Source organism: Physcomitrium patens, chromosome 16 (genome assembly GCF_059467195.1).
Source record: "Physcomitrium patens ecotype Gransden chromosome 16, ASM5946719v1, whole genome shotgun sequence".
NCBI lineage: Eukaryota > Viridiplantae > Streptophyta > Bryopsida > Funariales > Funariaceae > Physcomitrium > Physcomitrium patens.
In genome coordinates, this window is record NC_143425.1 from 5,964,059 (window position 1) to 5,979,172 (window position 15,114).

At 40.1% G+C, this 15,114-nt stretch overlaps 1 protein-coding gene across 3 annotated transcripts; it reads right to left on the bottom strand.

Moving 5' to 3' along the window:
• Positions 1-1,197: 1,197 nt before the first annotated feature.
• On the bottom strand, positions 1,198-13,525 carry LOC112293342 (uncharacterized). 3 transcript variants are annotated; one of them, XM_090256810.1, is made up of 22 exons: positions 12,972-13,525; positions 12,552-12,742; positions 11,477-12,324; positions 10,793-11,095; positions 10,008-10,556; positions 8,601-9,597; positions 8,334-8,399; positions 6,943-7,913; positions 6,571-6,690; positions 6,118-6,297; positions 5,868-5,939; positions 5,650-5,715; positions 5,228-5,479; positions 4,900-5,019; positions 4,199-4,261; positions 3,963-4,003; positions 3,698-3,775; positions 3,402-3,486; positions 2,814-3,001; positions 2,476-2,568; positions 1,940-2,043; positions 1,198-1,706 (listed from the first exon to the last, which is right to left on the bottom strand). In XM_090256810.1, exons 2-19 carry the CDS (start codon positions 12,571-12,573, stop codon positions 2,876-2,878), a joined length of 4,959 nt encoding a protein of 1,652 aa, XP_090112936.1. In that variant the 5' UTR covers positions 12,574-12,742; positions 12,972-13,525; the 3' UTR covers positions 1,198-1,706; positions 1,940-2,043; positions 2,476-2,568; positions 2,814-2,875. The 3 variants fall into 3 exon arrangements, with proteins under 3 accessions (XP_090112936.1, XP_090112934.1, XP_073395756.2); XM_090256808.1 differs by having other exon boundaries at positions 6,943-8,399; XM_073539655.2 differs by having other exon boundaries at positions 3,402-3,572; positions 6,943-8,399.
• Between the last annotated feature and the right edge of the window lie 1,589 nt (positions 13,526-15,114).

Consider the following 15,114-nt stretch of genomic DNA (forward strand, 5'->3'; position numbering starts at 1 on the left):
TCATGGATTAATGCAATTTTCTTCCAAATCAACATTTAGTGAGGCATGATATTCTTCCAAATCAACTGAAGTTAAATATTTTCTCCACAGACTGTTTCTATGGAGAATATCATGCACAGTCAAATGTAACTGAGCTTGTTAGCATCTTGTCACCAAGATACGTTGCATCTTGTGCCTTTGGTGCAGATGACAACCCACTCGTCTCTCTCAATCTCTGCTCTATCTCATTTCCAGTTGTCTTCTTCAACTCACAGACAAGTGATGGACTTGCTGCTTGTGGATTAGACTCACAACATCGACCAGTTTGTGTTGCAACAAACGCAACTACGTTTGTTGGACCTGTAGACATGTCCCCCTCGTGTCCCTGCTAATACACTGGTTTGTCATAACAAATTGGGTCGGAAAGTAGGGTTGGCAGGTTCAAAATGCATGTCAAGAGGATCGTCTGAATGTAGACTTCACTGATCTACATCAGAACTGTGGCCTCGATGAATTCCCATCTGAATCAAGCCACTGATTGAAGAGTTTAGAGTGATGGATGCCACAGTAGCGTGCAGGATACAAGTCAGGACAGTGAAAACGAGGATATATGCAACAGTGGAAAAGGAAGGCACCACCAACGCACCAACCAAAGCAAATCAATTAACATTTAGAACAAGCGAATCCTCCTGCGTCTAAATGAGCTCCCTAAAAGTGGAGAGAAACCTAAAAAACTGAGGCAAGTCAGTGCACGATTTCTAACTGCTAGCTCATGTCTTCTCGAAGAATCCCTTTCTCTTGACCTCTCAAGAGTCGAACCAGCGAAATACTCTAACTGAAATGAATTTCACGTTGCATGAGCTCTGTGGGTCACCATTTGAACCTTGTGCAGCAACAAGGACTGAAGCGGTAGACCAGGTTTTCATCAGTTAGACTTCCTCAAAAGGATTGATCTTAAAAGTTTACCACTATTTCTTGTCCATTTTTCAGTTCCCCTCATATTAGTTGCCTCTTGAGTGGCTGCCTTGCGCTTAAGGTCCAGCTTCAGATTTGAGTCAGCTTTTTCCAGTTAAGTGTGCTGGGTACCCGTGGTAGAGAATTTGAGGTTACAACTTTACGAGAATTCTGCATCCTTGTTGCATCTCATGTAAAATAAGAACAAGAAACATGATATTAACTTGTTAGGTGGAAAATAAAATGTACAACTTACACGACAAAAGATTTTAATTAGTCATTCCTGACTTTTGAATGGTGAATAATTTACAGATTAATGTCCTTATTGTTCTGTATCAAGCATAGCTAGTCATACGAGCTACAAAATCTAAGAATCGCTATGAATAGCACATCTATTTCCTTGATTGATGAGTCAATCGGAGTTCCACAAGAGTAGTAACTGTAACCTGCAAGCTATTTTCTCAGATATTTAATAGTTAGTAAGTGGTGCTGAGGGAAATGTCATACGCATCCCACATGTTTGAGCTCAGATATTTTCTAGATACCATGCTCCTACATTTCCGAATAACATAAACTTAGCTGAAGTTTCTGAGCTTAGTATTAACCGTTAATTCAGAATCTCTGAAAGTCTATTGAGTGAGCTATTACTCATGTAAAACACCCTAAGTAACCAAACAAAGGTTGATGTGTTAACAGCTACTGCGCGAAAAATTCATTCAATGACGTATAACAGGTGAACGCCTTATCCTTCAGCTTGCTGACTATTTCCAAGACTGCAGACAAAAAAATAATATAAAGATAAAAATGAAGATGTAAACTTCAATAACTATTCAAAAAAAACACAGCAAAATATCCTCCAGCCAAGACAAATGCTGATTTCAGACACCAAAAATGCATACAATACCAATCTCGTTATAGGTAGCAGACACAGATAAGGAACATAAGCCCACGCATTCTAATTGCTGAGAGTTAGGTCAATGGAAGGGAGCGAAGAATGCAATCATGCCTGTAGCTGGTCATCTGGCATTTAGCGAACGGTCATGCATACGAATAGAAGAGTAATTCTGCTAACATCTCGCCTCAATGATGTGTACTAGCAAACATTTAAACCTGCAAAGCCAAAATACAATCAGTCTTAAACAATTGCACAGTACAAAAGCAGAAATTCATCCCATACTCCAACACACAGAATATGAGGTGATTCGCTTGTATGAAAATGACTACTCAATGGCAACCTCTTCTTCTTAAGGATATGAAATCCACAGAATAGTGCAGGAAGGGGTATAAGGCTAAGCTACATGCAATATGGACTAAAACACAACAAAAATCTTAGTACTCTAGAGTGACAACGGCTGAAACACAAGCATGGGCAGCTGTAGTCTATGAGCCATACATGATTACAACGATCCATAGAGCACATACAAATATAAACTAATGTCGATAATAAACAAGGTGAAGGCTTGTAAGCCATACGGCATCAGGACAATCGACGGGTGTGTTTCAGTCTGCAAGTGCAGAAATCATGGAGCTTTAGTTTCATACCAGCATAGGATTTGAGACATCTATGATGGACCTGGCACATGTTCTTAGAACCAGATGTTCTGTGTGTGGCATGCTGATGTGTAGCGATGGCACCTGTTGAAAAATATGAATGACAAGTGTCAAGAAGCATACTCAATCAGTACACCCGACTGGTGTTCACGACATAACTTTATTGGGTAGGAAGGTTGATAGACCTTGACAAGTTGCAGGTTATTCGTACAGATGCAAAATTAATTACGCTACCACTGGGATCAGGAATCATATTTCACATAATCTAGTAAAGTATAACAAGGTAAATACCAACATAATTGGAAATAGAAAGTGAATACATTATTTACCTGCTGGTTGATTTTCTGCAGCAGAACAAAATAGTATGAACAGGCTTTGCTCAGGCATTTTATCACTTGCCCACGAAACTGGGCATGATTTTTCGTAGTAAATAAAACCTGTCTTCCCCTTCGCTCCCATCTGTAGCGGACGCCTCAAATAGTTCTTTCTCCAAAATGGAGTCGGCGTCTGCGAAAGCCTGATCCAAACAGAATGCAACGAAAAAATTTAATCTGGACTCCTGAGAATTACCAGCTCCCAATTGTGGAATTTCAATTCAAGAATAAAGATAAAAGAGCGCATCTGCAAGTCAATCATAACAACGGCGAGGCCTTTTACCACATTACATAAAACAGTCAATTACTGTGCAATTTCTTACATTGGCAATTACCAATTATAGAAATTGATGCTGCATGTGGAGGTAAACATCACTTTAAGCAAGTACGTCGTATAACCTCAAGGTTTTACGATGAACTAAAAAGTAGGTTACTGAACAAAATTATTGCCAGATAGTATTCCAAGACATTGGAAACTGCCCTCACACAGCATAAAATTGAGTCCGAAACATGTGAATTATCAGAGCAAATATTTCGCTGTACCTTCACAATTTGTTGAATGCGGAAACAGGTGCTGCCAACGTTGTTCTCATAATCAAATGGATCTTCAATGTACAAAGGATCAATACTGCAACACAGTGACTAACATCAAGAATAAATAGACAAAACCTCTTGCCACCGCTGACTGCGCTCCCGTCATACAAGTATTATATTCTGACAATAGACAAATAATACACATTACAATTGCTTACAACCTGGCTCAGATGCAAGGATATTTATTAACAACCACTTGATACATGAAGTGAATACATACGATTACACGAGAATAAAACACATACCTAGGGCCACGATCTCTGCTTACATACTTTCCTCCACCCCGAATACGGACGCACATGCTTCGAGGATCAAACACATAACTTCAAACAAGAAATTGCAAGCAAACATCGTATGTTAAAATGCATTCTAGGCTGTCCATTGCTGCAATCCACACAAGAATAACCAATGTTTCGTACTTCCACCTGGTTGTATTTTCTACACCACAAGATTTTGAATTCCTGTCATAAAAGTAGAACACTATCCGCCTATATATGACAAAAAACATACCCAAAAAAATGCAGAAAGTCCATAAATAAGCTTCCAAGATTCTGTTAAAAATGCCATCAAGCAACAGTCAGTTAACAAACTGTTACTAACAAAGTAACCTTATCTTGATATCATACAGTAATCAAAATGAAAAATTCTTCGGAGAGAGTGCTGAACTGACTAGGAAAAAAAAACATCTTACACATAATAGCTGCAAGCATATAACAGAACCTGTCGTCAAATGAAAAGAAGACAACCTGGCTTGAAGAAGGCCGTCCAAGATGTTGCTGATGCTGAAGGAATCGCGTGATCAATAGCACCTGAAAACGTTTTGCAGAATCCAAATGTGAGTGAATGAAATATTCATATAAATAAAACAAAAGAAACATGACCATCACATACACGATCTTACCAGATACTATAATTAGACAACCTTCCTAGGTTCCATATTCATAACGAGTCTTCTCCCTCTGGACTGCCTCACCTTTAATCATTATGAGATTTTTGCTCAAGCGTATAGTGTGGAACAAGCAGCGCCAATTTTGAGATCCCCATAATAGTTAGTAGTAAGACTGGTGTTTATTGCTTATTCAGGGTGCAAATACCATATGCTGGCATGACTAGAAGAGCTCAAAGCTATCACATAAAATCGTATCCTAACAGCAAAGACACCAACGAATATTAAAATTCATGTAAGAAACCCCTTGAAAGGCACTGAAAAAGATCAAACCACGGTTACCACTATGCAAGGTGAGTGTGAGGGAGGACTACGGTTGTTTTCTCTTCAGCCTTGTGTGCCAAGTTGTTGTGTATATACAACAATTTAGCCTGTGTTCCCAAGCACACATGCATTTTGGAGTTCTAGTCACTCCTGATTTGAGACTAAGCAAGGCTTCTATCACAAAACAAACCGCATAGCCTCAGGGAGCTCTAATTCCGGTTTCGCGTGGCAGCTAACCTGGCAGTAAGAACTTAGACCACCTTTGTAGGCATGGTCTAGGCTTCGGTCTGCAAGAAACTGCTTCGATACTAGAGCCAAGGGTGTCAAAGGAGGAAATTGTCCCACAAGCTCCCGAACCTGGCCACAGCGCTCTCCACATAAGATATCATACAAAGTACATAGTTATTAAACCCAAAATCCTGTCTCTTGAACTAAAGCAGTCAATTGCTAAACAAATACATCAGAAGAGATGTCAGCCTTAACTATATACACAGGTAACATTCTACTACGTACGACATATCATTCAACATTGACCACAATAACAAGCTGTATAAAGCGCACTCACCAATTCGGACGTGCGAAGACCTGTATTGGCTAGAGATTCAAAGCTGATATCGAGGCGGACTATCTGACGATCTTTATTAGATCCCCATGGACCCTCCTTCTCGCCGGAATCACCTGAGTCTTGACTAGTTGGTGATCCATCTTGTGCATCATTGCTCGAGCCCATAGGGCATGTCTCTTTAACGCTCAAAGAAATGTCACCCAGTTCACACTGATGGGGTAAGATGTGAGCCTCCAATCTTATGATTGGCACCTGCCAGATTTTCCAACCAATATGAGGACACAAACAACCAAACCTGCAATGAAATTCGACATGAAGGTTCCGCAGTCTGCAGTATAGATGCAATAATACAAGCAGCAAAACAAGAATCTAGCAAATGAGTCAACAAGCGTATGCTGAAACAAGTTGCAATTGTTAAGTACCATCGTGCGCTCAAAGACTTGCAGGGACTTCACCCAATCCTGATCTTCGAGGTTACGTGCTGCATGCTACAGTTCAACAACTACCAACATAAGCAATGACATTTTTTTCACTAACATTAGAAATAAACACTCAATTTTATCAAAAACTCTGATAAGATAAGGATGAACTCCATCAAAGTTAAGAGCTACATAAGGGACGATGCTAAAGGCACCCTAACCAGCAAGCAAGTCTCCTTAACCCCATCAATGCGCCCTTCCAATATTCCAGCTTGTTTAATTGGATTCCGCGCCTGTAATGCTCATAATCAAATAAATAAGACAGGACTATATCAACATCATTTGAATTATCACCATCTGATCCTCCTCAAGAATTAAAAAACCTGCAGAGCAGATTGAAGTGCACATTCATATCAACACAAGCATTAAATTGAATTTTTCAATGTTTAAAATTGTACTTGCCAAACGTACCTTTCTCACTGGAGGCAAGCTAACAACAATATCAACGTCGCTAGTTGGAAGCGCTAAGCCGGTAGCATTTGAACCAAAAATCTTTGCCCGCGATCTTGGCCATAAGACTTGCAAAGAGTGTGTTACCTTCTTAACCGCCGTATTGATAAAAGGCATCCGTAGTCTTTTCTCTGCAGCAACCTTCAGTTGACAACAAAGCTCTATTAGATTATGATTACAACATGATAGACATTGCAGACCAGATTATCAGTATGGACAATGCAGAATTAAGTATACACAAGCTCTCCGCTTTTCGGAACGCCAAAGGGTAACCCTTAGATAACGAGTTTAAAGAGCCGCTATAAAATACTCTTAACTAGATTTAAAGTCAAAGCTAGCATGATAGGCCCCCTATTATCTAGAACGGCAACAAGCTCAAAAAGAAACCAATCAATTCTATAATGGTTACCATACCTGCAAGCAGAATGTTTCAATCTCCTTGTGAAGAGATTTGTGAAAAAGCGTAATAACAAGCTGGAGAGAAGGATTCTTGTTAAACAAGACAGTGCTTTGCATTACCAAAGCCTCATCAGCCTGCGCAACCATTAGAAACATGACATATGATGATTAGCTCCAAATAAAAAATGTGCACTGACAAAGGAATCTATGGTTTGCAAGTAGTAGATTTGTCATAAAGAAACTAAACGGCAGCAGTTAAGCATGAGCCCGGTCCTTGTAGGTTCTTCTTTTAAACAAGAAATGACGAGAATATATTATCAAGGATAATCACATAGGCAGACTTGTGACATAACATGAAACATGTAGAAGAAAGTGAAAGATTTATACCATGTGCTCTTGGTCCAAGGCTGATGAGTGAATGGCTACCGAATGTTCTAGTGGCAAAACTCTTGACATGGGACGTATAGGCGGGGTGCTTGCCAAAATCGCCATTCTTCTTCCATTTTCAAGAGCATTATCTCTACCTGCTGCTTGAACCTCAAAATTGTCCACATCATCCTTATTCCACCAACTTGTAAGGCCCCAATGGCGGGGACTTGAGCTCCCTGACCTGGCAGACATCCATCCCTTCCTACGCTTGAGGCCAGCCACCGGCGAAGGAGGAGGCGGAGGTGGAGCATGGCGAGTTACAGGGGGGGAAGGTCGCCGACGTCGATCTCCAGGAAAATCCGGTGCCCCTCTTGACACGATATGAGGACTGCGTAATTCTCGTAGACGAACTGCTTCATTCTTCCCCATGGACCTGGATAGGCCAGGATCTCTCATCACCACTATAGGACGTAACCTTGGCATAAATCCATCACTCATTATGCCATCAACTACTCCAGCTGAGTTGCCCACATTTGTCCCCGCTGTTTGCGAATCATCAGAAAAAGCCCTATAGCTCACTGAAAAGTCACTTCCTGTAGGTCTGGTCAAACAAACACGCGGGCCAACTTGGCTACCTCCTATCTGGTCAAAAGGTACTGGAAGGGAAGTAGATGGTTGCGAAGGAGAAGTACTGGAAAGATTGGAACTTGTTGACCCTTTGCTTCCGTATGGAACTCCGTATGGAATACCGACTATATCATCAAGTACAGCACCAAGATCTGCCTCCCTACGAGCCCATGAACTATCATCGGAACTCATAGAACCAGGTCGAGAATAACCCATTCCGGTATAATCAGCTGAGTTCCAGTACATAACCCCACCACCAAAGACCTGATTGTAGTCTTCTGCTTTCACATGCGCATTGTCCTCTATTTGTCGTTCTCCTTCTTCTTCAGAAACTAAATACCCATCAAGGTCTCCAAAATCGCCTGCATCAAAGATTTCAAGGTCCGTATCATACAGGCGCTCTTCAACCTCGGAATCTTCCCCTAATCTTGTATGCCCATTGGGTGGGGTCCTTGATGCATATGGAGAGGATGAAAATGGAGAGAGCGTGACAACCTTAGGTTCATTTGAATCAGCGTACCCAACCATTGGGGTAAGGCTGTACCCATTGTGCACCAATGGAGACCAATCAAGATTTCCTGGAGCAGGGACAGTGTTGGAGATGGAAACTGAAGAGGCACCAAGACATTTAGGCCAGTCATGAACAACATCCAGGTGGAGTCTTTCTGTGGCTGTCGGACGCACAGTGCTGCCTGGGACCCGTACTTGTGAGTAACCAGGCCATTCATGAGAATAAAACATAGCAAAAGCAGGAGTATTATGTTGAGATCGCAGTGACCCACCCTTACGAACCAGAACAGGTTCCTCCGGGAAAAACGTTGGTGCAGGCTGTGATGCGAACAGCTTTCCTGCGCATTACAAGAGCTTACAATAAGTAAGAAGATATAATAAAATAAGATCATCCTTCTCCATTAAGAAGATAATGAAACAACACGTCAGATGTACAGTACATAATTGCATAAAAGACATCTTTCTGAAACTAGTATAAAAGCGGAAGATGAAATTAGGGCCTGAAAGTTACTAACAAGGGAAAAAAGCATGATGCATACCTGATGCTGAGATCCCTGAGGGCAAGCTTTGTGACCTGTGTCCAGACCGTCTTAAATTAGAATCATACACTGGTTCAGGTGTTGCTTCGACGTTATGTGCGGTGTCCCAGCTCTCCTCTGCAATCCTTAATTCATCTAATCCTCTACATTTGCGACCATTTCCTGGGGTTTCTGGAATAATTGAATGCTGACCTAAGGCTTTAGATGATATAGAAGACTTTACTGGAACCTGAACATCAGAGGTCACTACTTCTATCGTTCCAAAGCGCAGTTGTAATGATCTGGATTCTCTTCTTTGTAAATTAAAGTCATGATCATATATAGATTCTGGCATGTCAAACTGCTTCTGAAGATCCTGTTCTACATTCAAAGCTTCAAGAACCTCAGATCCAGCTTGACCGACACTAGGCTCTTCCCCAACCGGGAACAATACGCGAGTGTTCACTTCGTCGGACTGTCTCAAATAACCATTCCTATCATGAATTTCCAGTCCCTGTGCAGCATTAATCAAGTCAGAAGTGTTCGAAACCATATTCGCCACTTCTCCGTGACGCTGATTCGCAGCATCAAGAACAGCCCGATCTCCACAGCCCGCGCAAAGTTCTAATTTACTATTGCAAAGGTTACCGTGGGCCATGAAGGGTGCCTGACCAGCATCGCAGACAGGTGTAGTAGTACTTTTAATATCCACAACAAAAGTGTAGCAAGGGCTGGCAACAGGTTCTGAGCCACAAGTTTCATCATCTCTGCTAATGTTCGTCCCAAACCTCTCAAACTGCCCCTTATGCTCATGCAGATCAGAAGTACTCACACCAGGGCCTGTGTGAGCAACTTTCCCATGCTTCTGATTCATTGGTTTCCGAGTTTGAGGGTTCGAGTTCTGAATAGTACCCACACAAAAGTCGGAGCAACCTACAGCACCATTTGGAATTTTGGCGCTTAGAAATTGTGGGTCTGCACCTTTTTTGTCCTCATTCCTTGCAGCTGATGAACAATCCTATCCATATTCAAAAGAAAAGCCACTATCAGTACTGCTATTCAAATATCTCAAAATTATCGAACAGGGTCAATAGATTAAACGACCTTGGATCAGACATCATTAATTGCTTTACGCGTTAAGGCAACTTCAAAACTTCAAGGTGTCAGCAGCACTAGTCGACGAACTAGGATAAAAAATCTCCCAAAACAACCAGTATTGGGATCAAGTTCTACAGCCCAGCTCAGTTCAACATGTTTTGCGGTTCTTCACTATGCATAATCGTCACACGCAAATCAACCAGTCAAAAATACTCCAACTGAGCAAACCAAGGAAATATTCTTCGATGCCATTGATTTCACGCCTCTACTCAAACTAAAAGATTAAGGTGATCATAAGCAAGGGAGTAAACATTGAAGGAAATTAAATACCTCAGAAGTCTTACAATCCAAATCAGCCAAATCCTTTCTCTCTGGCCCAGTCTTCTGCACTGAACTTCTTTTTCGTCTCTTCTTTTTATCTTTGACCCCTTTAGACTCCCCAATTATGGCAGTTCCAGCACCCAGTGAATTGGTTCCTACTTCTCCTTGAAGAAGCTCGTACTCCACAGCTTCGTTCATCACTCGTGCTAATACATTTCTCGACCTCCTCACAATTCGATCAGGAAGGGTGTGTACAGATTCCAAATTGCTAAAGAACAAATTATTACTGCGTGGTGCTATCGTGAGTGATTCACCTGATAATATGCCCGATTCCGCAGCCTCCTTTAGTGCTGCCAAGCCCAACAGCAAAGGAGACAGTGTTGAAGTGCTCCAACTGTTTTTTAAATCCAATTTATGATGTTCCACTTCAGTATCCGAGAGACTGGTCCAACGTGTATTCTTTCCTCTGTATTTCGTAGCCTCCAACAGTTCGTGAGATCTATGTGCCGGTTTGATACTCCGGATTGCACTTCTTGCCGATGAAACGGCACTAATGACCTGCACAGCGTATTGAAAGGATAAATTAGGAAGATAGGTATTTTTTGAGGATTGTTTCTACCAGTTCATTCTCTTCTAGGCAGAAGTACAGTGATATGGATGTAAATATGTGTCCCACATGTGAGAGATTTCAGCAATATGTGCTATACCGACAGCAGTAAAGTCGGCTTCTAACAAATCCGTCAAATTTTACGTATACAACGTAACATAAAACCTTTCTGGCAACATGAACTCACTTCAAATTTAGTTGCAGCTATTAGGGCGGAACGAACAGTTTTCTCTTTCAAATCACAGTCCACCCTGTTCCACCAGTCAATGCAGCCTCGTTTCCTCTCATGTAAACTCTGAGCAGCAGCTGCTGATTCAAGAACATCAACAGATCTTCCAGAAGTCCATTTTGACCTTAATGATTCGCTCGTCTTGATGATCCACTGATTTTTGAAGGATCGCTTACTGCCCATGGACAAAGAATAAGATGACCAGATACATATCTCCAACTTGTTTGCTATAAAGGCCGCAACACTGTAGTAACCCTGGACCTGACAACATTCCCTCATGTGAGCACAGGATACTAAGACTTGTACAGTCGCAGTGCAATATCATGCAGGAGAGTAGAAGATGCAAGTAGCATGTACAGGACCTGCATCTGAATCCCTAAAATTTCATTATTTTTACTCAATTTAACTCATAATATATTAGATGTTATGCGATATTGTTAACCAAGTTTCAATTGTTCGGGCCTCTTATGTTCTAGGCTCTGCTTCAATTGGACTAGTGTTTTGCTAAACTTTTGTTGGATGTTAATCTGGATCATTTCGCAGAATGGATGGTATGAGACCTTCCTGGATATATGTTGTCATATATTAGATGCGTTTCGTCCAAATTCGCCACAGTACAATGAAGAACAAGTTGAAAGGTACCTGTAACCACGGTGTCTCTTCCCATGGGGATGCCGTCAGCCCCAAGGGATGTTCAAGAAATTCTCCATAGGATATTTCCCCCATGACTTCCAGAAATACATCCAAATTCTCAGCCAATTCACTTGATAGCGATAGTGCATCAAAAACAGGTTCAGATCCACAGCTGATGAGAGATTTGTGCCCGTCTTGGGAACTAAAAATTTGCACAGCTTTACGAAGCTTCTCCTCAGCTAACTGCTGACTTTTCAATCTGGCTAAAAGACCATTAGCTTTTCGATAGCAAAGACCTGGCAAGGTTACACTATCTAAAGGAAATACTTTTTCAGCAGCAAATTTTGCTACTCCTGTAGAACCTGTGTGACCTTCAAACTTCCGATTGCCCTCAAGGTGGTCATCATTATTCGTTCTTGAGACCTTGGATGTTCGACCACGTCTGGTGTTGGAGCTAGCCCTCCCTTTCTTATTTTTTCCTCTTTGGTGCTTTGAAGAGTGAGATAATACTTCCGTGTTCGATCGTACTGACAAACTTGAAGCTGGGATATCCGGAAGAATGATGAAGTTTCCAGGTCCATTCTCATTCAACTTCTGTTGCATTTGCAACAAGAGTAAGACCCATGATCTATCAAAGACGGTGAGGACAGCTTGCCGTTGGGAAGTACTCAGTTCAGAGAGCCATTCTATTACTCTCTGCTTGACAACGTTGCCACCTTTGGCCCCTGGCTTGGGATTATTTTTAAGGTCACCACCAGTGGACCTTCCTGCTTTCAGTCGTTCAGCAGATCGATGATAGATGGCCATGTGATCTGTAAGAGCATCGACTGCCTGTTGTGTATCCATGGTGGAGAGATCTGGGGACAAGAAATGATCAAAATGCAAAACTACAGAAATCAATAGTACAAACAGGATAGTAAACTCATTACAAAATTAATAGAGCTCCAGTTAATTAATTTTGTGATAGTAAGATGACGAGAAAGTCAACCACGAACACTCTTGGACTGCAACTAAGTTATGCAGTTGAAACTTTCCACAAAACAGTATGATATTCCACAGCAATAGCCTTATTGGCAGAACTTACCTCTACGAAAGACCTCAGCCATCAGGAAATTGACTTCGCGGCGAGTTCCAATTATTTTCCCAATAAGACGATTTTAGATTTATACGCATCATTTAGATGAAGAGTCGAATTATCGAAGGACATCACCTTCTTAACTAGAGAAAATCAATGACCCGCCTACCCTTGTTACACTTGAGATAGCGTGCAATCACCTGTGAAGAAAATGCTACTTTGCTTCAGAAAGGAAGAGCTCAAGGGTTTCAAACACATTAACGTTGTGTAATTTTTCTAATTTCTACCTGCTACAGTGACGTTCCGAACTCCGAGACGAAATAGAAAATCGAAAAAATTGTAAGTTTAGGGCACATATACAGACATGTGATCACATTCTGTGAAGCGGTGAGCTATTGGTTATAAATTGGAGAATTAAATCACATTTACCTGAAGGAACACTGCGAGTGTAATTCCTGAAAATCCGCAACAGCTCTAATTGCATCATCAAATCTATGCACATAGAGTTCAGCCTCCAGTAATAAAAACGATAGCAAAAATATACATGCTTTCGTGAAAGCAAGCAATGCGTACGTAGATGCCCATACTCCGCCAACACAAAGTGTCGAATTCGACCCTACAGCACCGAAATCACACTTGCTCACACGCACCCGGACGAACCCCGATTGAAATCCCACCACGATCCCACGATAACAAAAACCCTCACACACTCCATAACCTAAAGATTCATCCTCCTCCTGCTGCATTTCGAAGTGGTGCCTTCCAATCGAGTGTAGCAAGCGCTCCGTTGACCCACATTCCGGTCACAGGGCTGAAATGGGCGTCGCAGCGAGGGTGGCAACGGGAGTGCGAGACAGAGATAGTGAGGGGAGTGCGAGAGAGAGATAGTGAGGGGAGTGCGAGAGAGAGATAGTGAGGGAGAGAGAGAAAGGGGGGGGGAGACTTGGAGGAGGAAGAGCAAGCCCAGAGAGCCCAGCGCCTCTGCAAATGGTAGCTGCCACTGCAAAAGAGCAGGGTCCTGCTTTGCATAGACGGCAGGCAAGTCGCGGCAAGGCACGGCAAGTCAAGGCACGTCATGGCAAGCCACGGCAGGGCAAGCCCCCCCTGCCCCCCCCTCCACCCCAATTCTACGTTCCCCATTCTCCCTCACACGAGACGAAGCTCCCGAAGCACCCGGACATACTTACTTCCTTCTTTATTTCCTTTTTCTTTTTCGTTCTCTTCGATGTTGGGGGAATTTCTCCATCCAAACCAACAGAGTTTATCCATTCTCTCTCGTATATGTTCGTTTGTTTGTGTCGTTCTTGTCTGAACAAATTATCCAATTTTAATAATATACACACACACACACCTATATATATATATATATATATATATACATACAGGGAGAGAGATGTATGGTAATATTGGGCCACTAATATGGTTGCTATTTCATATTTTCTGAGTTGTTATTCTATGCTGGAATAAATTTCTGTTTCATTAAATTATTGTTATTATTATTATTATTATTATTATTTTAATTTATTTGAGAAAAAAATAATTAGCCAAAAATAAAACTAAATATTATTGTTACTTTATTAATTCAATATGTTATCTGATAGTCTCTAAAGAAAAATTAGATAAATAAGTTTATTTTATTTTATTTTTAGCTCAAATCGACACTTCCATTCTACTTGAGACTTTATTAGAATTCAGCTTCTTTTTTTTTTATTAATTTGTTACTGAGTTGCTAAGTTCTTATGTACCTCTCATATTTTAAAATTAGATTTGGTAGCATACATCATAAGTTTTGCTCTGGACTTCTATGTGTGTGTATATATATATATATATATGTATATATATATATATATATACATACATATATATACATGTATTCTTTTTAAAATTACTTATAAAACTAAGACTATCATACAATTTTAAAGACACGTATTGTAATGATATATTGGCAACTTTTATTTTAAATCCTAAACATTTGAAAATCCAAACAAAAAAACTCACATTAGTTTTTTGTTAAATATTTTAGTTATAAAGCATATTTATTACTTAAGTTTAAAGATTTTCAAGATAATAATTGTTGATTAAATAACTTAATAAACAGAAACCAAGATTCTAAGTATAGATCTTGATTTTCTATTTAAATTCCTTTAGTTAAATTCAATCATTCAAAGTATATAATCTATATCCTTGATATGGTGTGGTTGTAAATTCTTAAATTTTATATTTTTAATGTTATTTTTATTAAAAATCTACTTTTAATTTAATTAGATATAAGATTTAATTATAATTAATAAAATTTGAAATACAAATTGTTTAAGTTTTAGTATTATAATAAATTTTGACAGTATTTCTTTTCAATTAATAATTCTTAAGGTTTTCTTATTATTTATTTTATAACATATTCTCTTAATTCTTGTTGGGATCTTTTTATAAAGATGTTTTGGATCTTATCATAAACTTTCTTATTAGATATTTAAAAACTTATATATATGGATAAGCTAAAAATAAAAAGGATTATTATAGAATGCTATTAACAATAATAGATCATCTAACTATATCAAATCTTATGATGTAT